Source organism: Cherax quadricarinatus, chromosome 39 (genome assembly GCF_038502225.1).
Source record: "Cherax quadricarinatus isolate ZL_2023a chromosome 39, ASM3850222v1, whole genome shotgun sequence".
Taxonomy (NCBI): domain Eukaryota; kingdom Metazoa; phylum Arthropoda; class Malacostraca; order Decapoda; family Parastacidae; genus Cherax; species Cherax quadricarinatus.
Genome location: NC_091330.1, coordinates 5,174,196 through 5,200,617, shown reverse-complemented (window position 1 = coordinate 5,200,617; position 26,422 = coordinate 5,174,196). Strand labels below are relative to the sequence as shown.

Below are 26,422 nucleotides of genomic sequence, written 5' to 3'. Positions count from 1 at the left end.
TTAGTAAATACCCTCTATGTAAGTTTCTTGAAACGTTCCCAGGTAAACCTCTTGTAGACACCCCCAGGTAAACCTCTTTTAGACACCCTCAGGTAAACCTCTTCGACAAGGTAACGTTTTTGCTGCATTTTTATGGGTCATTTTTCTTATCACAAATGTACTATAAAGTGTTTTATATATTGTAATGTTACGTACGATGGCAAGTTATTGTTGCCATTTTTTGCGGTATATACCTCTCATTATTTTTCCTTCTTCTATGCTAATGTATTATTTAAACGTTCCTGCCTTGTTTTTTGTTAAGAATATTTTTCCTACACACACACACACACACACACACACACACACACACACACACACACACACACACACACACACACGTTGGGTTGGTAGCTGGTATCCATAAGATCATCAGATCCAGCCCACTCCATGAAGATAACTTTCTTAGAGTGAGGTTGTGGAGGCAGGATCCATACATAGCTTTCAGACGTGGTACGATAAGGCTCTTGGAGCGGGGTGGGGAGTAGACCTATGAGTTACTAGCGAAGAGGCGGAGCCAGGAGCTATGACTCGATCCCTGCAACCACATACAGGCAAGTACATATGTTAAGTACACACACGACCCTAACCTCTCCATCCTTCTTTTCACCCTTGTTTTATACATCTTAATCATCCTATCCTGCTCCTCTAAATGCCCAAACCATTTGAACAACCTCTCCTCGGTCTTCTGAATTATACTTTTGGTAATCCCACACCGTCTTCTAATCTCCAGGCTCCTAAGTCTCTGCATAAAATACACAACACACATTGTTCTCCAACATGGCATCTCTTTTACCCGCAGCCTCTTCCTCGTTGCAACGTTCGAAGCTCATGCCTCACATTTATGTTCAATTGATGGTGCTATTGTGCTCCTGTTTATTCCCCCATTTTCCTCCCATACATGAACTATATATGCCTCGACACACCACCTACCTATATTCCCCTCGGTTATTTAAAGATTCACCTCTTCTTTCATAGACCAATCTGCCGACCTGTCTGCTCCCAGCACTTAACTTTCCCCATACTCCCTCCAATCTGATATTCAATATTGCATTGCCTATATTTTTTTTTTGGGGGGGGGGCTACTCTCATCACCTTGGTTTTTTCTATGTTCAATTTTAATTTAGCTTTCTTACATACCCTCCCGGATTCCTACACCAACCTTGGTTACTTTTTAGAATCAGCCAAAAGCACCGTGTCATCGGCAAAGAGCAACTGTTACAATTGCCACTTTATATCACATTATCTTTGAATCCCACACCTCTCTCTTTCCACCACCCTAGCGTTCACTTCTTTTACAACTCCATCTACAAATATGTTAAGCAACTATGGTGACATCAGAAACCCCTGTCTAAGACTTTCAGTGGAAAATATTCTTTCTCTCCAACAAACCTTAACCTGAGCATCACTATACACGAATAAACTCTTTACTCCTTGTTAGGAACTCATCATATTTCATGTACTTGAAACGTACGCCACTGTGCTCCTTTATCCACCCTATCGTATGCCTTTTCTAAAATCCTTAAATCAGACATAGTTATTTGTCTTTATCTTAGTATTTTCACTTACAATGTTCACTTCCTACTTTTCCAAAATCATCTTTATTACTTTACATTCCAACTTTGTCTTACCCTTAACTCTTTCGCGTAGTAATTCTGCCGTACACTATTCTTAGTCTAATTAATATACTTATTTTTCGATAATTCTTACACATTCTCTTGTCCCTTTTCCCTTTTATAAATGCATGCTTGCTCTCTGTCAGTCTTCAGGTATCCCTCCCGCATGCAGTGAACTGCATGGTGCAGGATTTGATGCAATAACTTATTACACGTCTGGTGCTCCAGGGTATAGGATCCACCGTCAAGCTTCAGCTAGGCTCCCATACTTTGGGTTCTGGCTGTGTGGCCAAAGTACTGTGTGCTTTGATGAAGAGTGCGCACGTTCGAATCCTGTTGTGGACTGAGTTTTAAACGAAACGAATGATTTATCCTCTGTTGTCAATATTAGTGTTGACCAAAAGTTGTTCTGGAACACTAACTTTTTTTTCAAGTTAAAAGGAAAATCATATTCAGTCGGCAGTGAACAGTTTCCATTAAATTTTCCCCATATTTTTTCCTGTTTTTCCCTTTGCTGATACATTATTGTATTTTTTTTTAAATCTCGTATGTGGAGTGATTATCCATTTAGTTAATCTGCAAAGCCAAGTTAAAATTTTAGAAGACAAAACAAGAGAACAAGAAATGTGGTTAGTACAGTGCTCGTCACGGCATTATGCCGGGTGAGCGCCCCGGCATAATGCCGTGACGAGCACTGTAAATGCTGTTAGGGTGAATAGTTAAACAGTTACATTACGTGGTAATTACATCTACCTAAAACGCAGGGACGTCCAACATGTGGCCTGTGAGCATAATGCGGCCCACTTGACTGCGGAGTGCGGCCCACCTCAGGCTCGTATAAAAAAAAATTGAACTATTTAACAAGCACACGTGAATTGCTAGAGTAGTAAGACCTAACTAACTCCTCACCAAGTCTCCAGCATTGTTTTATTACTACTAAAAATCTTGTAATAATGACTAACAAGCTATACACTTCACTGTTGTTAGCAAGAAAAAATGCTACACACACACACACACACACACACACACACACACACACACACACACACACACACACACACACGGATTTCTAGCCATATGGCAAACTTGTGAAAAAAAAAAATGGACGCCCCTGTTCTAAGCCACTGAATTTCTCAACAAACCCTTTTACCATTTACAATAACAATATTAAACAAATAAACGCTTTAACGAGTAAATATCCTCATTAACCTTTTCAATCAGACTAATACATTGTTAATTCATTAACTTAACGATGTTGCATATCTATGATCTAAAGGCATTGTTAATTTTCAACTAGGAATTAGTAATTCTTTATCCCTCTAGACAGAGAATCTTTTTAGCCTCTAGTCAGCTAATCTTTCAGCTACTCTTTCCTTCCCTAGCAAGCTAATCCTTCGCTTCAAGTCAGACAATACTACTCCGGTATATTAACTGATTGTTTTCTCTTTGTTATCTAATCCTTGTTCCCTTCGACTAGCCAATCATTTACGAAATACTGACTGCTAATTGTTTTCCCATCTGCCCAGCAAGTCCCTTAGACCAACTAATCCCCCTCTTATCAGATCAACTAATCCTTCTCTTAGATGAACTCATTCTTTACCCACTATATAATCTTCATTGCCTCTGACCATCATTCGGAGCAACAAACTCATCACAAAGTGTAAATAACCTTCTCTAGAGTCTAGAGTTTAGAGCTATCCCTACAGTAGTGAGAGCGTGAGTGCAGCCTCCTCCTACTTTCCCTTCTACCCGTACAGTACAGAGCTTTCATGAGAACCTCCTTGTCTACACCTGCTGCTGCTACCCTAATAGAATCGAGTTTTCCTGATAGTAACCGATCTCTACCACCATCTCCTGGTTCTACTAAAGTATATTTTCCTGAGATTATCCTATCCCTCCTGTTCTTACCCTTATAGTACAGTTTTCCAGTTAGCTACATCCCTCCCACCTCTTCCTCCTGCATATTTTCCTGATAGCCACCTATTCCCCCGCCTTACCCCTACAGTACAGACTTTTCCTGATGGTAACCAGTCCCTCCTACCAGTTCCTGCTGTTACCCCTTAGAGTACGAGGATTCTCTGAAAGACACCTACCCCGCCCGTAGCGTTGATGTCAGCCTTCTTCTGCACGAGGTGCCGGATGGTTTCTTCTCTGCTGTAGAGTGCAGCCAGATGCACGGCGGCGTACCCTTCCTGCAACACAGGAGGGAGAGCTTGAGAGATACTCATAATATGCAACAAGAGCAGTCAAACATAATTGTTATTGTTAATGTTGTTTGATGGCAAGGGATTTTGCTGTTTTTTTTTTTTGTTATTTGTAATGTCAACAACTACTAACTTTGTGCCATTGTGTTGATGATGAAATACACACACACACACACACACACACACACACACACACACACACACACACACACTAACACACATTTATGATGTAATTCATCAATTTTGTTTGTTTACAGTTAAGGCAGGATGGCTCAGCAGTGTTGAAGGAAAGGGACTGTTAATGAAGCAAAGAGGCTGAGAGAGAGAGAGAGAGAGAGAGAGAGAGAGAGAGAGAGAGAGAGAGAGAGAGAGAGAGAGAGGGGGGGGGGGAATGTCGTGCTGGCGTCGTAGCAAGTATCAATATTGAGGTCGTCTTAGACATGCACTTTCACCTTGGAGTCACAGACTCATCACATACGCTCTCTCTCTCTCTCTCTCTCTCTCTAACTTTCAAGCTTCTAAACAAATTTTGTATACTCAGACACGAAGAACTACTTGAAATTCAAAATAATTATTTTACTAAAAAAAATATGAAACTCTGAGGCAAAAGGGTCAACATAAATGTGGGCAAGGTCCGTTCTGGACCATTATCAATTGTACGAGACCATTAGGCTTTGTACCATTATCAGTGGTACAAAATCTAATGGAAAATGTAAGAGTAATAGAAATGTAAGAGTAGTATTAGAAGTGATAGTTTTGTTTTCAAGTATTCAGTGTAGACAAGTATGGTGGGGAGAGAACCTTCTGGTTTACTATCCTGGCATGATATAGCTTTTTTTGTGCTTGCCTACTACTGTACTTCGATTATTTTTGTGTGAGTAATTTTAGCAAAACTAAATAGGTAAAAATTTTCGTAATTATACATAAATCAGAGAAAAAAAACTTATTTACGCTAAATTTTTTTGAAGAATAAAAGTTTATAGTTCTCTGAATATATACAAAATGAAATATATGTTATAATCAAGAAAAAATTTTGCAGTATATCTCAAAATAATCCGTGACTATTACGAGAAAGTCGGACCGAAACGTCGTCGTAAGCTTCTCTCTTTTATATGCGGGTTATTTGTGTATCGTTCCAGTCACGGTATTGTGCCTTTTTGTTATTTAGGAATTTACTCGGTATGCTTCCAAAGTTATACCTCTGATATACCTTTTGATAAGTTTCAAGAATTTTCTCTATTCCCGGAGCCCGGTCATGGACCAGGCTCGTCAGGTGGGACTGCCACCCAAGTTAACTAGTATGTGTATCGATGAGATTTGGGTAAGCTTCATTTAACATGACAAATGGGTCTAGAGGCATTTGTCCTGGAGGTTTTGATCCATGACCGAGACCTTCCGCTGGCTAATCTGACCCACCTCTTTAAAAATTAAAGGCAACATCATTTGATGTTGGTATATTAGCGGGAAGACTGGCGCTCATCCGCTTATATAGCGCTGTATGGCTTTATACACGAGTCAGAGCAGCACCTGACTCACGCTGGTCGAGACCTCGTCACAGCCTGACTCGTCTCTATAATTACAACGGTGAAGGTGAGTCTTTTCAGGCTTTGCAGTGGTACCTTTTTAAGCGTTGTTAGATCTCTGTTTTGTCAAATACTTCAAGTAGCGCCAGGTTCCTGTGTCACCAAACACACACACACACACACACACACACACACACACACACACACACAGCTCCGGGGAGAACCTTGAGTTTTCCTTAAGATACGTTTCTCTTCTCTGAGGATGAGGATCCCCAATACAGTTCTAGAGGTGATACCTCCCTATATTTTTAGATAAATTTGACGTAATTGGCACAAAATCTGCTTATTAAATCAGGCGAGCATATTTTTTTTATTTGATTCTAGATAATAATAATTAATAATAATAATACAAATAAAATTAACCCTAAATACTTTAGGCAGGAATAAAATTCAAAAAATTATATTAATTAAAGTTTGTTGAAATTTGTTTTGTTACAAATAAAAAACATGAATCCTGTGTTTATGCTCGTGTTTTAACAGCTCATAAAACATCTGGTAAATCTCCGGGTTATTTTTTGTTTTATATGTATGTGTGAAGCTTTGATGCAGACAGACTCTCCTCCACAACTAACAACAAAAATTAAAACACATTTCGATCCATCTTCGTCCGAAACGTCGTCCATAGTTTCCCGTCCAAATTATGGGTTTGTGTGTTTTTTCTTGGTTTGTTTTGAGTGAGACACTAGCAGCGACCTAGTAGATACTAGCGAAGAGCCGGAGCCAGGAGCTGTGAATCGACCCTTGCAATCACAACTAGGTGAGTACATCGCTCTCAGTGTATGTATATGTTAGCGTATGTACATGTTAGCGTATGTACATGTTAGTTTGTGTACATGTGTTTTATGGTATAAACCTTGGTAATATAAACCAACAAATTGGTTTAGAAAGATATACGAGCAGATACTATACCTGGAGATACCTGGAGAGAGTTCCGGGGGTCAACGCCCCCGCGGCCCGGCCTGAGACCAGGACATATATTAGAAATAGTTTCGGTTCTGGGACCTTGATTTAGGGCCCAGGACCGAAACATCTAATAAATATATCTTACTGTTTGCTCACGTTCTAAACCACATGTTTCATGTTAAAGATTGAAACAACATTTCGCTCTGTGTAGACGTTTACGTACACAGAGCGAAACATTCTCTCACTAAATGCTTGATCTGTAACGTTGTCTTGTCTCCATCCCGAGAAATAATCATACAACGTCTTTAGCATAGGCATTTTAACTTCGACCTTTGACGCTGGTATGTGGCTCTTGATCCGGGGAATTGGAGCTGCCCTTCCCTTCCTCGCAACAAACCTGACTGACTCTCATGTTTGTTCTTCGCGTATCTCTGACGGGATGTAACAGTGTACGCAGACAGCATTAACAAATTGACATGGCGTAGCGCGCAAGAAAGTAACATGATAGCTGAGGTGACGAGCAGTCAGCCAAGCACTGCCAATCTTCCTCCTCTTCCTCTTCCTCCTCTTCCTCTTTCTCCTCTTCCTCCTCCTCTCCCCACTAACGGTGAACACCTCCTCCCCCACCTCGGGAATGGGGGAGTAGGGAGGAGTTAGAATCATCATGTAACGCAACGCGTCATGCAATCCGCAATCATAACGCAGTGTTCGTTTTCTTTACGCATACACGTTCATTTATCTCTACGCATTCTACCTCCAGGAGCATTCCCCACAAAACATTTGGCCTCATATTTTTTTCATTACTTAGAGGTTGGTTATCTTAAATTTGCATATATTTAACTGCTACTAAATTATATGAATGGAGAGGGAGGGAATTTTAGCATGATCAACACATTATAACGGTTTACGAATGAGGAATTAGACACACATGTAACACCTAGGTATCTTTATTAAAACAAAGATACCTAGGTGTATATGGGGCTACGACGGCTCATGGCCGAGTATAAGCTGTGTCTTTTGTATATAGTTCTACAGCCTTCCAGTTATGTCCCTGAATTTATATTGATAAAGCCACTGGATGGCGAAACGTCTACAGATTAAGATACGCAGATGTTGCACATGTGTCTAATTCTTCATGAGCTATGTGGCTGGCGTAGGTCTGGGGGCTATGTTTTGGCTGATTATTGACGCCCGGGGCTACCTAGTCGAGGCATTGGGGGTGTTCCCCGTGTGTCGTGAGTGAGTTTTACCACGCGACCTTCCTCACCTCTCTCTTCTCTCCTTCCTTCCTCCCTTCCTTCTTTCCCTCCCGTGCTACGACAAGCTTTCTTCTTCTCATCCTCTTCTACGTGATTTTCTCGTCAAGAAAACGTCTCTTGACACAGGTTCTTGTTCGGTAATGACTTAGTCAGTGATTAATCCACTTATACCCAGTATAAGTGACTAATTAAGCAACTACTGAGTTGCCGGTTCTGAGTATCAGTAATTAGGCAATTGCTTGCTTTCTGGCTATAGGTATTAGCGACTAAATAACTTAAGGCGTCACGGATCTGGGTATCAGTGATGCAGCAACCACTTGTATAATGGTACTTGGTGGCAGTGATACAGTACTCGCCAGCTTATGAGACATTGCTGCTATATTACGCTCTACGAAAGAGCGTGATAAAGCTCCAGGACGCATCCTGGCCCGGGTCTCCTCCATGTGGTGACCCGGCAGTGGCTCCCGAAGGAGTGTCGTCGGAGTTTGTGCAGGTGATGTACCATTTACAGCATATAGTCTCCAGACTGCCAACGCTTCAAGCTGTGTAGCGTTTAAAACGTCTGACACACAAAACAGAACGCTGTCACATTATTCTGCATTTCGCAATTTATTTACTCCGTCTTTATGAGCGATGTGCCTTTCCATCCCGCATATTCTTATTAAACGGTAAAAATATTGGTAGGATTATTGACGATACATAAGGCAAAACGACATACGAGCAGCTAATGAGACAGTTATAGCGTCTGTGTTTCGCTCTCCAGGAGCTTTATGGAGAGAAATGATATTTAGTGGTATTAAGTGTTATTAAATGGTATTAAATATCAATGTGATAGATACAATAAAAATGCAGTACGTGAAGGATCGTATTTGTGTACTTATTCAGTTTTCTCAGGCTCTCCAGGAGAGCGAAACGTAGCAGCACTGTCTTATTAGTTGTTGGTGTTTCCTTTTACTTAGCATCCTATTAGGAACTTCATCATACCTCGTATACTTAGAGTATGATGTTACGTATATGTTGGATGACTTATAGTATACTGTTACGCATCTGGGATGAAAGACTCAATCAAATATATCAATAATTAGATGAGTTTCAGTAGTTGTGGTATCCGACAAAGGTATCCCATGGTATGGGATACCTTCTCTCTCTCTCCTATGTTCGGGTTATTTGTGTATTGTTCCAGTCACTGTATTAAAGGTATCCCCGAATACCTTAAGCTCAGCCCCCTCTAACTCAGTGTTCGCAAAGGAGGATGACTGATAAGAATTTATAGACAGTCTTTTTTAGGTACACCGATAACCCACAATGTGGACATGAAACTATAAGATTAGATCATTATCAGGATTGACCTAAATGTTTAAAGTTTTCTCTTTCAATTGTGGTTTGCTGTTATGACTTTTATTCTTCTGTACGTCAAATTTTTAACTTTCCTGACACTTTTATAGTTTTAGGAATGTGGATTGATGTCACACATTCTACAAACATTCTAAAATCCATCTCATTTTTTTGTTTTATATAGTTGAATTTTCACAGATTAAGCCGTTATCCCACATGAGGCTTTCACACAGCCTAGCAGTATCTGATGTATAACAGCCGTACTTGTTTTCCACATGCGACCCATAACATTCGGTTAATACCCTGGTACCTATTTTTACATTATTATAATCAAAAGAAGCGCTAAACCGCAAGGACCTATTTTTTACAGTTAGGTGAACAGGACGAACAAGTGTGGAGCAAAACATGCCCAAGATCGCCACCCAGCATCTCTTGGTGTATATAACTGAGTTATGGCTCTACTGTGGAATGAACGAAGGAACAGTTCTACTGGAATGTTCAATGCCTCTTCAAGTGCTTACTGTAGCATTCTTCCTTGTTTCATTACTACAGTGGAAGAGATGTTTTGGAGACACTCTTGGTGAGTCTTCCTGTGCTCGTTTGCACTATTCATGACCTCGTTACTACTACGGAAGAGGTGCTCAAGGATCATCCTTAATGTATCTTTCAGAACTTACAATAACTCTAGCATCATAACTCCCCTCCTCCTCGAAAACCATAATTTACAAAAAAATATTTCTTCTGTTTCACACTTCAGAACTCATTCAAGACCAGTTTATCCAGGAGCAAAAATACTTTCAAGATATTTTAACATCGTATAAATGTATAGTGTAGCATATAAACAACTTTCCCGACAAAAACATATAAATATCTAAAAAAGAAACATAATATTGAAAGCTCAACTAATGACACTGCAGATATTTGGAAGGCAGATCTCATCAGAGAGCTCAGTGATTACCTTGAGCGATGGTCATCTGGTGTGTAATTTTGATATTACGGAGATAAATGCTGCCTTCACTCTGTGTTTAAGGATATATGGCGTAATAACGTATACAGTTTATGCATGTTGCAGACTTAAACAAATGCATATGAGAATGAATTTTTTTAATTTCTGTTACGCACTGTAACTACAAGTAATGTACATTAAGCTATTATTATAATTATTAATACAATATCTGTTTTACGGAAGATATTGCATGGTCACTTTTAAATATTTTTTTCTGAGTACCCACCTGGTATGATTCTGACTCGATATTCCAAGTCAATTGCTCTACATTGACTGACAGCTGTGGAGAGATATGTAGCTCACGCAGGCACGGAATTAAAAGTTATAATTAATCCAGTTTCCTATATATTAGAGTTCCATTGCTAATTTATCCCGGACAAGTAGCAACAGATGATCCGCTTACTTGCTGTTATTGTTGTTAATTTGGCAGTGTGTGTAGCCTGTCGGATTTTTTAATCGTACGATAGCTCACTCTACATGCCATAAATATTCTGTGAATGTGTTCGGTGAGTACAGTAAGAGAGAACTCGATGAGTTTCAGAGGTCCCCGACTCCTCTATCTTCAAGTGGTAACTTAAGTTCTTCCAACCACTTCCTGACCAGTCGACGATGGTTCGTATGTTGGACTACTTGTTGCCATCGGTAACAGCCTGGTTGATCAGGCCTTGAAATACCAGGAGCCCTGGTCTGAGACCGGGCCGCTGAGGACACTGACCCCCAGAAAGACCCTGAAAGTAAACTTCAGGACAGCGAGTATCATTTAATGTAATCCTATCAGTGCGTCTAAATACTGACAGGGCAGTCAAAAGACATACTTGGAGGGTGTTCCGGGGGCCAATAATAATAATAATAATAATAATAATAATAATAATGTCGATGTATAACCGTTACTGTTTTTGGTATTACCACTTTTATCACAGTCACTGTTGTCGTTACTGTTACCACTGTTAACACTCTTATATGTGATATAGGTTTAGAAAAATCGTTAAGTTGAAGAATGAGACGTGCAATATTTCGGAATCTTTATTGAGGAAACGTTTCGCCAGCCAGTGACTGCATCACTTAAATAAAAGAACTACATTTATATTGATAATAAAATTATTGATATCAATATTGATAAATAATATTGACATTATTGAGAATATTAATTGTTAATATTATTAAGTATTTTATTTTATTATTAAAGATTGGCCGGTATTCTCCCGGCCCGGGCCTTTTCCAAGTGGTGGCCCGGCCTTGGCTCCCTGTCTAGGGAGTGTCTGAGACCTAAGTCTCCCATGGGAGGAGGTACAAGAACCTCCTCATCTTTGGGACCAACTGTCCCCAGGCCTAGCCACAAGCTAGGCCTCTCTGCCATCCCCGCCCCAAGGGGGCTAATGGGAATGACAGTCTTGTGAGCTGAAAGCTCTGGCTCAGGCACCTACCCTACCCTAGAAGGGCTGGGCATGGTGTTGATCGATATATATTATTAAGATTAGTATTAATAATATTTGTTTATTAATATTAATATTACTATTAATACTAATGTTTATATATTAATATTCATGTTAATGATATTTTATTTATAGTAATACTAATATAGACATTATTATTATCGATAGAAATATTAACATCGATATTAATATTGATATAAGCAATGTTATTAGATACTAAGTTATTTAAATCAATGAGGACTGAAACCCGTGCTCACTTCTTCATTCCCACTTCGTCATTCCCACTTCTTCATTCCCACTTCTTCATTCCCACTTCTTCATTCCCACTTCTTCAGCAAACACCGTTTTTTACCCACTAACCTACGTCATTTTCTGAACGTTCTAAATAATACTCATACGTTCTAATAATACACATACGTACTTTGAGCTGCAAAATAAATTATAAAAAAAAATTGTAAGGTAGGTGTAGCAGAGGGAAGGGAGGGATTGATGTCGACACAGCTATGGTGACAGGATCCCTTGGCGTTTCAACGATTTGATTATAATTCTGGTGGCAGGAAGCAGTCACCCCTGGCGGTCAGGGCTGACAATGTTGTTCAGGTAGTTACCAGAGGACTCGCAGCTCTTGCTTGACCCGAGTGTGTGTTTACACTGACTACCATGACAGTTGTGAGGTGAGAAGGAGCGGTGGAAGTTGATCAGTTGTGTGTGATGCACACAAATAACTCGGACGTAGGAGAGAGGAGGACCTTACGACGACGTTTCGGTCCGATTTGGACCGATATTCGAACATCGCAGATGTAAATAATTTATTGTCAATATCCTAAAGTGTATGTGTTATTATTATTCATATGTATATGAATATAAGATCGCCTGTCTGCGATTGTTTGCAGTGTATATATACATATATACATACACAGAATGAGGTGTATGCATATATATACACAATTTTCTTTAATTTTTATTATAAAACGTGAAGTATTCTTTGAAAGTATACAGCCTAAATAACCCTCGTTCAGTCACAAGGCCTAATAAAGAAATCGAAACCAAACTTTCACACTTACTTGTGTTTACACAGCGGGGAACGTTAATCTCTTACATGTGACTTACACCTGTTTACTGAGTCATGTGGGAAGTCTTGGACACTCTAACGTAATTCGCTTCTGCGGAAAGTTGGCTCGTGTGTGCGCCATTACCGAGAACTTTCAGTTCTTGAAATTTTGCTTGTGTGATCGGATAAAGTGACAGGGGTGTGTGATATCGCTTAAAAGGCACCCCTTTTATCAACACCCTTCCCCCCCCCTCCACCCACCTCATTTCTTTTGGCATCACCAGGACGTGCAACAACAACAACAACAACAGCAACAGTATCAGCAAATCTAGCAACATTGTCAACAACAACAGCAACGTTTATCTGTGAGTACAATTTCTTTTCTTTTTCCCTATTTTCTTTTTTTTTCTTTGCCTTGGGATATATTTAACTTTCGAGGATAAAATCACTGGTAGCAGAGGATCCTTTCAAGACGACGTTTCGCTACGCCTGTTGGGGTACAGCTCATGCCCTCTTCATTCTGAATCGCGTGGAGCTTGGAAATCTTATCGTAGCTACTCTTGAAGCTCTGCATGAAGCTTGATTTTTGTTCATCAGTTATAAAGGCCGTTTGTTTACGCCGTTAATAAAGGCTCTTGTTATACTACATTTGTGTCTTTTTTTCCAAGATCTTTCAACTTGTTCATGAACATTTCACTATAAAAATGCTTAGTATCGCTTTCGTTCAGCAGAGTTCATCCATCTACATATGTCCACTTTCTGTGCATTCTTGTCTATTCTTTCAAAATTGTCTGAGTATCTTGCATGTCATGATCATGTTTACCTTGAGTTCGCGTTTCTACTTGAGGTTTAGCTCCTTCAGTCTGGCATTATCTTTTGTTCTGGAACAAGTCTGGTGGAAAATCTTTGAAAAAAAAAAACAACTCAGATTGCAGGATTGATTGTGGTGCAGTGTACTCGAGTATCGGTCAGATCAATTGGTTCACGGGCTAAATGCACCGAAGAGTAAATACCTCAGTGAATATATATATATATATATATATATATATATATATATATGTATGTATATATATATATAATATATATATATATATATATATATATATATATATATATATATATATATATATATAATTATATATATTATATATATATATACTGAGATGTTAATTTCTTTAGGTACTGAAGTATTCGTAACTGGTGGCCAACAGATTACGTGCAGCTTTAATGGCTCCCTCGTGTAGCCGATACGCGTAAAATCCAATTACCCAGTCAATTAACACCAGTTCGTACTCTTGCCATGCTTCCATACGCCGCTGATGCTAGCGGTATTTGTCTACTTTATTTGAGAGACGTAAAAAATATCGAAACCTAGATCCCCTCGTAATTTCGTCAGTTACATTTCCTTACCTACGTATCTACTATTTTGCATTTATTGCGGGTTAACTTTATCAGCCTCTTGTTGGACAATCTGTAACATTTGCCAGTTTCCCTACGGCTTGTTGTTGTCAGCCTTCTCTCGTATCTCTATCATTAACTAAGTCTCGCCTGAAAATAGCGACGTGTTATTTTCGATTCTTTCTGCTAGGATGTGTACGTATATCAGAAATAGCATGGGGCTTAGAATCTCTCTCCATATGGGTCTTAAAGACCCTTCTAAGTCTTCAAAGTACTTCTTGAACAACCACCAGTCCTCCAATTTCTCCCAGTTTAGAATTAAAATGCACAATATCGTGAGTGGAAAACATACAAAAATAACTTGCACATAGAAACTTAAGACGATAAGTTTTTTTTTTCCCTTATGTGTAGGTTATTTGTGTATATATGTAGTTGGTGATTCAGTCTCCGATGGGGTACGATGTCGAATGCTTTATAACAGCTTAAGCAGAGACAGATTGCCCATCCTACTTCATCCTGACTTGTTTCATTGAACCTAAATTAGAGAGGGAGCGTTGACTGCCTATCAACCGGTTCTCGTTTACCTTCCCATTAGATTTCATTCCAATTATTTCTATCTGTACAGTATATCCGTCAAGGATACTGTCAGGTTTGATGTTTTTACTTCACCTCTGTTATAAATCAGTACAATGATCAGTTATCATCATGTTAAGAAAAAGAACACAAATGCATTACAGAGGAACACTGAAACAGACCACAAATCCAACGACCAATATTTGTCTCACCTAATGTATTACTACTACTACTATTACTATTACTACTATTACTACTATTACTACTACTACTACTATTACTACTACTACTACTACTATTACTACTATTACTACTACTACTATTACTACTATTACTACTACTACTACTACTATTACTACTACTACTATTACTACTACTACTATTACTATTACTACTATTACTATTACTACTATTACTACTATTACTATTACTATTACTACTATTACTACTACTATTACTATTATTACTGCTATTACTATTACTACTGCTATTACTATTACTATTATTACTATTACTACTGCTATTACTATTACTACTACTATTACTATTATTACTACTATTACTTTTATTACTATTACTACTATTATTACTACTACTATTACTACTATTACTACTGCTATTACTATTACTATTACTACTACTATTACTATATTACTATACTATTACTATACTACTATTACTACTGCTACTACTATTACTACTGCTACTACTACTATTACTACTATCACTACTACTGCTGCTATCACTACTACTGCTACTAGCACTACTACTGCTACTATCACTACTACTACTGCTATCACTACTACTACTACCAGCTACTATCACTACTGCTACTACCAGCTATCACTACTACTATCACTATTACTATCACTACTACTACTATTACTATCACTGCTATTACTATTACTATTACTACTATTACTATACTATTACTATTACTACTATTACTAGTATTACTAGTATTACTATTACTACTATTACTATCACTGCTATTACTATTACTATTACTATCACTGCTATTACTATTACTACTATTACTATCACTGCTATTACTATTACTACTATTACTACTACTATTACTATTACTATCACTGCTATTACTATTACTACTACTATTACTACTACTACTACTATTACTACTACTACTATACTACCATTGCTATTACTATTACTACTATTACTATTACTATACTATTACTACTGCTATCACTACTACTGCTATCACTACTACTGCTATCACTACTACTGCTACTATCACTACTACTACTACTGCTACTATCACTACTACTACTACTGCTACTCTCACTACTACTACCAGCTACTATCACTACTACTACTACTATTATTACTACTATCACTATTACTATCACTACTATTACTGTCACTACTACTATTACTTCTATTACTTCTACTATTACTACTATTACTATTACTATTACTATACTACTACTATTACTATTACTATTACTATACTACTATTACTACTACTACTATTACTACTACAACTAATATTACTACTACTACAACTAATACTACTACAACTAATATTACTACTACAACTAATACTACTACAACTAATATTACTACTACAACTAATATTGCTACTACTACTACAACTAATATTGCTACTACTACAACTAATATTGCTACTACTACTACTACAACTAATATTACTACTACTACTACAACTAGTAGTACACCTCTTAAGCCTAAATATACCCTCTGTGTCCATGTATTGTTTGTAACGGCTCGATAAAGCTCCTGGAGAGCGAAACGTTGCCCACAATAAAATGTCACATTAGTTGCATTTGCCCTTTTTCCTAACATATTGTCGGCATCATCATGCATGTAAATTTGAATGTTCGTCATTCAACGTCGTATTCTCGATGTTTTGGTTATAACTTGTTTGATGATACCTGACATAATTTTTAATGTATAAGCTCAAGTACGTTGGAGTTAAGTGACAATCAATCTTTCGTTTCTTTGTATACACGAAGGCAAGGTCGTAATAAGACACCACGAACAGTAACTTACCCTTTAACTATTTATAAAGCCAGCATTCGTGTGGAACATTGTGTAATCAATAATTAACTGAGTGTGTATGTTCGACACTTTTTTTTAGCGAATGAAAGATCGAACCTTAACACTTCTTGCGCTGAATACCTCACACAAGTTTTAAGATTTTACATAAATAAGTCCTCCTCCCTAAACGAGAAAACGTCCTGCCTCCGTCAGAGAAATCCCCACTGCCATCCCAAATACAGCCCCCACACCCGCCTCGCTTCGTCCCTCCAAATGCTTCTCTGCTGTCCATACCCAATCATAACGGCATCATATTCGCGTCACACGAGTATTGACATTGTAATTGTTTATGTTGATCTCGATCAGGGCAATGATGTGTATGCAGTGTCAGTTTACCCTCCCCCCCCTAAAAAAAATTAATAATCTAAATTGCGCTTCCACCGTCAGAGAAAACTAAAGCAGTTTATGGGGGCTCGAACTGGCGACCCGTCATTGCCCGGCTCGTGGCTCCATCAGTTGATGAAAATTGGGAGAGATGCGAGAAACATAATGTGGTAAAAATAGCGACTGAGGCTCCGCGTTTTGATAGCTTGAGTTAGGCAGAGTAATAGAGGTGTGTGGGGATACGAACAACCATTATCTTTTTAATAAAATTTTGGCACATTAGCAATGTACCCCCACCCTACTTCACACAGACTACAGAGTGGAATAAGAATCAACCTGACTTTTATATGTCGTTCGACCATTGAATTACACATGCAAATTTTCTCATTTTTTAACAAAATAACAGGATGATTAAAATCTCTCGCACGAATAAACAGAGCATTACTCACGGCAACTTCTAACAGTATAGTTGTGTTGTTGTAAAGTCGGGACCATGTGTGACGTGCGTCTCTGACGTACACAACACCACTAACAACTAGTGTGTGTGTATATATATATATATATATATATATATATATATATATATATATATATATATATATATATATATATATATATATAATATTTGTTTTATTTAACGCGTCGGCCGTTTCATGATCACTGTTTTTGCAGAGGCACTCAGATACGACAGCTTTGAAATCCCTCCAAACTGCCAATATCTCTCTCTCTCTCTCTCTCTCTCTCTCCAAGCTTCTTTTTTTCTCTGCTCACATCTTGACTGATTATACTATAAATATAATTTAAATCTGTTCTACTTATCCCAGAAACACTCACATTAATCCTTTATAAATATCACGACTAAAGCAGACTGACAGGTAGAAATCCCTGAATTAACAAACCTCTTTACGCTCTATGAAAAGAGCTTTCGACAGCAGCGTACAAAGCTTGACCTGTCAACAAGGAGATTGCCCTGCTTGGCACATGAATACCAAAGGGGGAGGGAGTAATATATTAGACTTCGGTTCAGCCCTTTTTTGTCCGGGGTGGGAAGGGGGGGTGGGAAGGACCGCCTCTCAGCGATTACGTTAGCCACCTAGGATAACGCAAGAGTGCCAGTGCGTCGCTTTGTGTAATTCTATGTCTTATTGCCACCCACACCAGTTGACTATCACCCAAGTACCTACTTACTATTAGGTGAACAGGGACAGTAGGTGTAAAGAAACATGCCCAGTATTTCCACCCATGTCGGGGATTGAACCACGGACACTAGTTACGTGAAGCGAGAGAGTTACCAACCGAGCCACGGGATTATGGCATCAAAATTGTTTAAAATTCCTGGGGGACGATACATCTCAATAAAATGCCATATACCCCCCATTGTGTGTTTTTATTTACGTACTGACGGTATACTATTCTATTTTATTACTATATGTGTGTAATAAATAACGAAATTGCAGTTATAGGAACCTTTACTCAGATAAGGTTTTTTACCCGTGAAACAGGAGTTTGAAAAACAATGACTTGAAAAGACAAAACGTTGTCTAAATAGTTTCTTATAACTGCAATTTGTCATTATTACCATACAGCGACTTTACGTGGCACATACACAGACATGTTGAAAAATTAAACATGTGCAACACAGTGGCTTCCTCAGTCCGATATAGTGAGGAAAGGCTGAGGTATAGTGCATGGTGGCTCTCTCTGGCACCATGTGTCTCGGTCAGATGGCCAAAAACTCCAGCTGTGGGTTATATGATTAAGACCCGCGTCAGGGAACACTTGTCCTGTTTCCTGACAAACCTAACCAAGCCTAACTTAACCTAGCCTAGCATAGCCTAACCTAGTCTAACTTATTATTTTACTCTCATCTTGCGTCAGTTTTAACTACTGATTCGTTCAACTTACTTATTGACCTCTACCTCACGTGCAATGCATTTTTATACGGGCAACATTTTGCATACTACATTGCAGAGTAGTTTTTCAGGTAGTTATTGACAGTTAAATTGTGTGAAGTTATGTAGTAATATTGATCCTCAGAAATTTAAGAATGGATGTGCTTGCTTGCCACTCATTTTAAAGTGTATCATTGTTTCATTGTACGGAAAATCTGGTTCGCATTGTACTCGTCTGTTTATAGCTGGGGAGGGGAGGGGGATCCATCCAGGTACCATGTTAGTATCGTTCCATCAATATTCTCTACATCGTTATAATTCTAATATTGTGTTTCTTGATATCTCTGCTTCATCTTGTGCCCCTTCATCTTGGTCTTTTTCTTCGTAAATATTGTTTTTATCCACACTGTTTTACAGAGATTTGTGTATGTTACGAGAAGTTAATTTGTCGCTCTTTCTAGTCTTTGCGTTTTTTTTCTCATTATGTGTTGTCCATCTGAAAATATCGCAGTGTTATCTTTTTTCGAAGCTTTGTATGGGAGCTATGGTGTTTGGGTGTTCATGTGTGTGTGTGTGTGTGTGTGTGTGTGTGTGTGTGCGTGTGCGTGTGTGTGTAAAAGTAAGTAAAGGCAAAGCTTGCAAGGATCCATCAGCTTGTATTCCCGCATGTCTGTAGCCAGGCAAGGTAGTGTACACAGACTAGGGTAAACACTCCTAAAATCAGACCCAGGGTAACTGCAGCTTCACTAATACTCCACTCATCTCCGCCCTGCTCCTCATCCTTCCTAGACTCTGATGATGCTGTTCACCTGGATGATGACTCTGAGGATGTACACATCTCCGCCCTGTTCACCATCCTCCATTATTTGGACAATAGGGATGGTATCAGTATTAACCCCCAACCCCCCTCTCCAGAGTACCTAACCAGACCCCTGACTCCTGGCTAGCTGTGTCGCCTGAGCGACTAATTTACTGTGCTCATCCTGCCAGCTATAGCACAAAAAAAATAATTACAGAGGTCAAAATGGGTCTTTGTCGGGCCCCGCTGGACATTGTTACATCACCAGAAAGACTTCGTATTCTGTCACACCACCGAGGAACATAGCGTTAGGTACCTAACGAGACCATTAACGAGACCATTAACCATGCTTTTCCTTGCGCTGGGGGATGGCAAGTAACGGCGCTAATTTCATTCTCTTGCCGTTAATGGCAGCCTCAATGAGCACTATAAATATACGTGCAGTCGAGAAACAAGTGGTTATAATGTAAAGAGCATATTGACCGGGGTTCGAAGCTCGTGGTTGCCACTTAAGTGTGAGTGTAAATGTAAGTGACGTGAATACCTTAAAGAAAACGTCTGAGGGGGCTGTTTTGTTACACTTAAGTGCTAAGTGGCTTACAATATGACCGTCAGAACGACATTTTTAATTGCACAGTAATAAGAAAACCTGATAAGAGTGGGAACGCAGCAGGGAGGGAGGGGGAATGAAAGAGAAGGGAGGAGGGAAGGAGTAGGAGGGAGGGAGAGGGAAGATAGGTGGAATTAAGAATGAAAGGAAGAGGACAAAGACAATGGAGGGAAAGAAGAGAAAGAAAACGAGACAGTTAGAGACAAAGAAATTCAGATACATGAGAATGACAGCAAGGAAGATAATCATAGAAAGAGACAGACAGACAGACAGACTGATATACACACAGACAAACGGGGATGAATAAAAAAAATAATATACGACGCTAAATTGCTCGGGGCCTAAGTACCAAGAAGGCTTCTCATTGCCCAGCGTACTGAGTGTTTACTCCTCCATACTTATGCCATGTACCCAAATGCCTTCAAACACACAGCCGCTAAGGATGCTCTTTGCTTCTCTGTACCCATGGAGATGAGAAAGTTCCTATGTACCCATGGAGATACGGGGAAAGTACCTATACACTCAGTTGTGCATGGGTACAGGGAGTACATGTACTCACCTAGTTGTACATAGGTGCAGGGAGTATTCAGGAAAGACAGTAGAATTAAAAATTCCACAACTAGGCTGTGATGGATATGTGGGTCAGCGGGCCACCAGCACCAACAGCCTGGTTTTCCAGGCAGGCAAGCACCAGACAAGCCTAACCCATGACCGGGGTCCGAATGTAGAAAAACTCTCGGAACTCCTCAAGGTGAGGCTGTCTGCTGAGGAGAACTATCTACTACTGTATCATTTTTTATCGTATTTAGTGATCCAAGTTAAGTAATAACAATAACAGTTTCCCTAGGAAAAAAATCAGAAGACGAGGCTGGATTCTTCACTAACTCAGCCTCCAACACTAATCTTTCCAACCTCGAGATGGGATATTTTAATTTGCGGGCCTCATCACTAGCTTAGATAAGTTCAGTTGACTAAAATGAGACGTTTCAATGGGAAGGCTGACAACGTTAATGTACGTTAACCAGAGTGTTAAAGTCTGGCGTTGTCTCCGGTGGTGCAACGCAGAGTATTGCTCCAAGGTAATCGTCCCTTGCTGCAGGTCTAAGTTTTGATTTGTTCAGTTTCATTAAGGGATAAAATTTGTTCATATATGTTTGTCGACTCTTACATTTTCAACTTTCCTTGAGCACGAGTCTTTAATTTGGAATCTGGGAGCGTCAGTGATTCGAATTGCTCCCCAAAACAATGGCTCGCACTGCAGGTCAATAAACTGGAGCTGAAGATCAACTGGGGCTTCAACAACCTCAACTGAGACAGGAGAGGCGTCTTTGGACACGTCGAATTCGATCATTTACAGATCTTGGAATCGCCGGGTAAATCCAAAATGTAAATCAAGCAGTAACGAAGAATATTTTTTTGAAATTTTTGTTACAAACCGTAAAGTTAGAAACTGAAATAACTGTTTTTTTTTTTTTACCTGACGAGATAAAAGAAGTAATTTTGTCATAAATGCCATGAAAATGCAATATAACTCATGTGCAAATGATCCTTTTCCTTGCAGTTCTGTGCTGGCTTCGTTCACGTGGCCCATGATATGAACGGCACACGCGAAATTCGAGCCAATTCACATCATTCAGCTGTGGAAAATCGTGTGTCAAACGTTGCCAGGTCTGGCTGCTGTGTCTGCCCAACACTTGCTTCCCATTATCCCAAAGTCAAATCAAAATGCGTTCTTAATTTAGAGACTCCTAATTTTCCGATATTGGTAGACTCAGTGGCGGGTCGAATAGAATTTTTTGGCAGGCCGGATGTGGCCCGCGGGTCGTAATGTGCCAACCCTTTCTCTAACAGAGTAGGTATATTCATTCTGAATAATATTACGTTGTCTCAGATGTACTTTTGGCAGGATGAGAAATGGGAGGATGCCCATTGAAGCTTTCCTAATCTAAAGAACTTAAATCACCCTCAGATCAAACCAAATTGCCTCCTAATACCTAGGCACCGCACGACCTCTCACGTGATTGTCAATAATTAAGAGTCAGGTGGCAGTTTTCAAGATGTTAGCCATGTCAGCCACCATGCTTCAAGGGATAATAAATCTGAAGTTTAATAAGATGCATTTGTTGCTTTTCTTGTTAGAACATTTCTTTCCTCCGAAACAATGACGTTTTGTACCGTGAATTAAGTGAATTAGACAAGAGAACCTCCATGTTGTGGTCCACGTCGATACTCGAAAGACAGGGATTGGGACAGAAACAGAAACAGAGACAGTGGGCGTGCGAGTTTTCTTTTTATTTAGCAAAAGGGGACACATCAGCGTTGTATACCTTGTACATGTACCTGTAGAAATTGGTTTATTATTATTTTTAGTAGTAGTAGTAGTAATTGTTTATGTTATCAGCAGAGGAACAATAAAAAACTAGGTTTCGTACTGGCGAGGAGGACAAACGGAAGGCAGAGAAAAAGGTAATTGGAAAGGAAGAGGAAGGTTGAGCGCAGGGCTCAGGAACTATAGCTCATTCTGTGCAAGCATAGACGAATATGGGTACCTCGAGACCAAAGTAGAGCCCCCAAGGATAAATAAATTTATAGAATACAATACAGGTAAGTTGATGTATACACCAGTGCAGTGCTGGGGTATCCTTACTGCCGGTACGTCTCGCCCATACAACCGGCTTCTGTGCTCTACTGAAGAAGCCTGCAGCGTAGGCGAAATGTTTCAGCAACAAAGATACTCAGAGGCAGAGGAGATGGCTGTAGTACCCTCCAAGACAAATGGTAAACAATGAAGAACACAACATAATTGTTACCCATCTCTCCGCAATTCCCGTTTTCTCCGTGAAGACGAAAGTTGTGGGGGCAGAATATGACTGAGGCGAAATTATATAATAACGAATAACGCTAGCAATTAAAGAACTTACCCTTGATGACCTGGTATATAATCACGTAATGGTGTAACATGCGCCAAAAAAAATTCACTATAATTAACATCAAGGCAGAAGAGATAATCGCTGAATAACGATGAATGCTCGAAAGATCACAGGAACACGATACAGTAAAGAGAAAAAGCTAAGAATGAGCTGAAGTATAAGACAACGGTTAGAAAATTTTAAATAAAACACTTTTCTCTATGCTTAGTACAGAAATCACATACGTCGCTAATAGCCACCAGCTCGCATGGATATAGCTAATTTTACTGCTAAAATCGCAAAAGATAAATCAGATCACTCGGCCGCCAAGAAATCGCTCTACTGCAAGAGTTTATACAGCATCCCGTGGGGAGGATGCAGCAAGAAATAAGTTGGGGAGACTGGGAATGATCTTGGGACTCTTCTTCAAGAATGCAAATATACAGACAGGATGGTACCAAGCACACGGTATTGTGCTTATCCTTTATACAGGAAAGATGATACCAAGTACATGGTTTTGTGTTATTTATTCTTTGTACAAGAAGAATGATGCCTAGCACACGATATTGTTTTAAATCTTTATACAGGAAGGATGCTGCAAAGGACGCCCGCACCGTCCATCACAGGCTACACTCCCATCTCATGAACTGGGAAGCCTCGAGCAACTTTTACAGGAGTGGACAGAACCACACACACAGCATCGTGGAGGCAGCCACCATTCGTCTTTCCAATTCCAGTGGGAAGAACGGTGAGGAGTGTACGTGCTGAATGGACCCGATCACTCGCGTCATCTACAATTCTCATACTAAAAATATTGCCCATCTTACTGTCTTTCACTTTGTTCCTGACCTCACCTCTGGACCTTTCTCTTTACCATGCTTTTAACCTCTCCTGTGGCCTCTCTCCAGCTTGACCTCAGAACGTTCGTTTACCGTAAGAGGCGTGAATCATTTTCTTTTTTTTTAACACACCGGCCATTTCTCATCAAGGCAGGGTGACCCGAAAAGGAAGAAACACTTTCACCATTCACTCTATCACTGTCTTGCCAGAGGCGTGCCGTTACTATAGGTCAAAAACTGCAACATATCTCCGCCCTTTCTTCAGAGTGCAGGCACTGTACTTCATGTATACTTGACATAAGTCCAGCCCTGGACGGAACCTTGCATCAGTAATGAAGATTTTTTTTTTGCTGTCCCACACACCATTTTTCTCCACTTGTTACCCAGCTTCATCATTTATCGCCTACACATCTACCATTTAATGGCACCAATTTCAACGATGTAAATTACCTACGTCGTTATCTCGTATCGTTATCCTTGAGTACGTGTATTTCGTATTGTTTTCGTTCGTTCGTTAAGAAACAGAAGGAAAGAGGAAGAGATGGAGTTAGTAATAAATAGATGGAGAAATAGAAAGATAAACGCATAACACTACTGTTGAACATATCGTAATTCATAAAGCGCTAAACCTAAGTAGATCATTAAGCACAAGGAGTAGTGGAGGCTCGAGTCTCCGTCCGATGATACTGAGGAATACTCAGTGGGGAAATGCATTTTTTAGTCATTATCGAGGTTATCTGCTGAGAAAAATGAAATTCTCTCTGTGGTGTAGCTTCGAATTCTCTTGAACACGAGAGGTCACAATACCAGACGAGACGTCTCTCCCAGGCAGGGAGAAACATGATGAACTTGATAAGGCACAAGTGAAACAATTGGGTATCTTTAATGAGACGTTTCGCCCACCAGAGGTTTTATGAATATCATGGGGAGACATTGTAAATGGAGCTTTTTATAGCGACTAACCTTACGGCCATGACCTGCCTTCACTCATGGTCCCCGCCCATATGTGCCTGCACCTACTACTGCTGCGTCTCTTCACCATTCTATATGCAACTACTATTAACTACTGCAATTGCTACTACTGCTATTTCATTTACTGCTGCTTCTGATATCTTTAATATTACTGCTGCCTATACTACTACTACTACTATTACTATCTGTAGTAGGGCTTCCGCTACCTTTCTGTTACCTCTGCCTTGGATCTGTGCTCCAGTTCCCTGAATTAAACTTGAATACCTTACTCGTCCCCCCACAGGCGCTGTATAATCCTACGGGTTTATCGCTTCCCCCTTGATTATAATAATATTACCTCTGCCTTAGTATTTTGTTACTCTATTACTGAAACTATTATTACTACTACTACTAAACTACTACTACTGATTTTAATACTATTTTCATGGTCACTAAAACTTCCTCCAGTATTGTTTCTGACGTTGTCAGTATTGTTTCTGACGTTGTCAGTATTGCTTCTGACGTTGTCAGTATTGCTTCTGACGTTGTCAGTATTGTTTCTGGCGTTGTCAGTATTGTTTCTGACGTTGTCAGTATTGTTTCTGACGTTGTCAGTATTGTTTCTGACGTTGTCAGTATTGTTTCTGACGTTGTCAGTATTCTGACGTTGTCAGTATTGCTTCTGACGTTGTCAGTATTGTTTCTGACGTTGTCAGTATTGTTTCTGACGTTGTCAGTATTGTTTCTGGCGTTGTCAGTATTGTTTCTGACGTTGTCAGTATTGTTTCTGACGTTGTTAGTATTGCTTCTGACGTTGTCAGTATTGTTTCTGACGTTACTTCCTTTAAAATTGTAGCAACAAATTCTAAGATTTTCAGCAATTTTGTTGGTGGTAAAAAACGCTGTGTACCTTATGTCATTACCAATAAATAATTCCTCAGAATTCCCAGGCACTGCATAGTGCACGTGTGACAGTTGCTAATGGATCCTTCAAGGTCCTGAGCACTGCATAGTGCACGTGTGACAGTTGCTAATGGATCCTTCAAGGTCCTGAGCACTGCATAGTGCACGTGTGACAGTTGCTAATGGATCCTTCAAGGTCCTGAGCACTGCATAGTGCACGTGTGACAGTTGCTAATGGATCCTTCAAGGTCCTGAGCACTGCATAGTGCACGTGTGACAGTTGCTAATGGATCCTTCAAGGTCCTGAGCACTGCATAGTGCACGTGTGACAGTTGCTAATGGATCCTTCAAGGTCCTGAGCACTGCATAGTGCACGTGTGACAGTTGCTAATGGATCCTTCAAGGTCCTGAGCACTGCATAGTGCACGTATGACAGTTGCTAATGGATCCTTCAAGGTCCTGAGCACTGCATAGTGCACGTGTGACAGTTGCTAATGGATCCTTCAAGGTCCTGAGCACTGCATAGTGCACGTATGACAGTTGCTAATGGATCCTTCAAGGTCCTGAGCACTGCATAGTGCACGTGTGACAGTTGCTAATGGATCCTTCAAGGTCCTGAGCACTGCATAGTGCACGTATGACAGTTGCTAATGGATCCTTCAAGGTCCTGAGCATTGCATAATGCACGTGTGACAGTTGCTAATGGATCCTTCAAG

At 39.7% G+C, this 26,422-nt stretch overlaps 1 protein-coding gene across 4 annotated transcripts in view; it reads left to right on the top strand.

The window, feature by feature from the left end:
• The first annotated feature begins 12,035 nt into the window (after positions 1-12,035).
• Positions 12,036-26,422, top strand: part of LOC138853758 (uncharacterized) — a 269,343-nt gene continuing 254,956 nt past the window's right edge. The window contains exons 1-2 of one of the 4 annotated variants that reach the window (XM_070092300.1): positions 12,036-12,205; positions 12,711-12,791. Coding sequence is in view for 1 of the 4 variants with exons in the window: in XM_070092297.1 (XP_069948398.1) it covers positions 12,087-12,175; positions 12,711-12,791 (170 nt within the window). In the remaining 3 variants the exon portion in view is untranslated. Of the gene's footprint in view, positions 12,792-26,422 lie in introns of all 4 variants that reach the window. The other 3 variants (XM_070092297.1, XM_070092299.1, XM_070092298.1) reach the window with 3 other exon arrangements.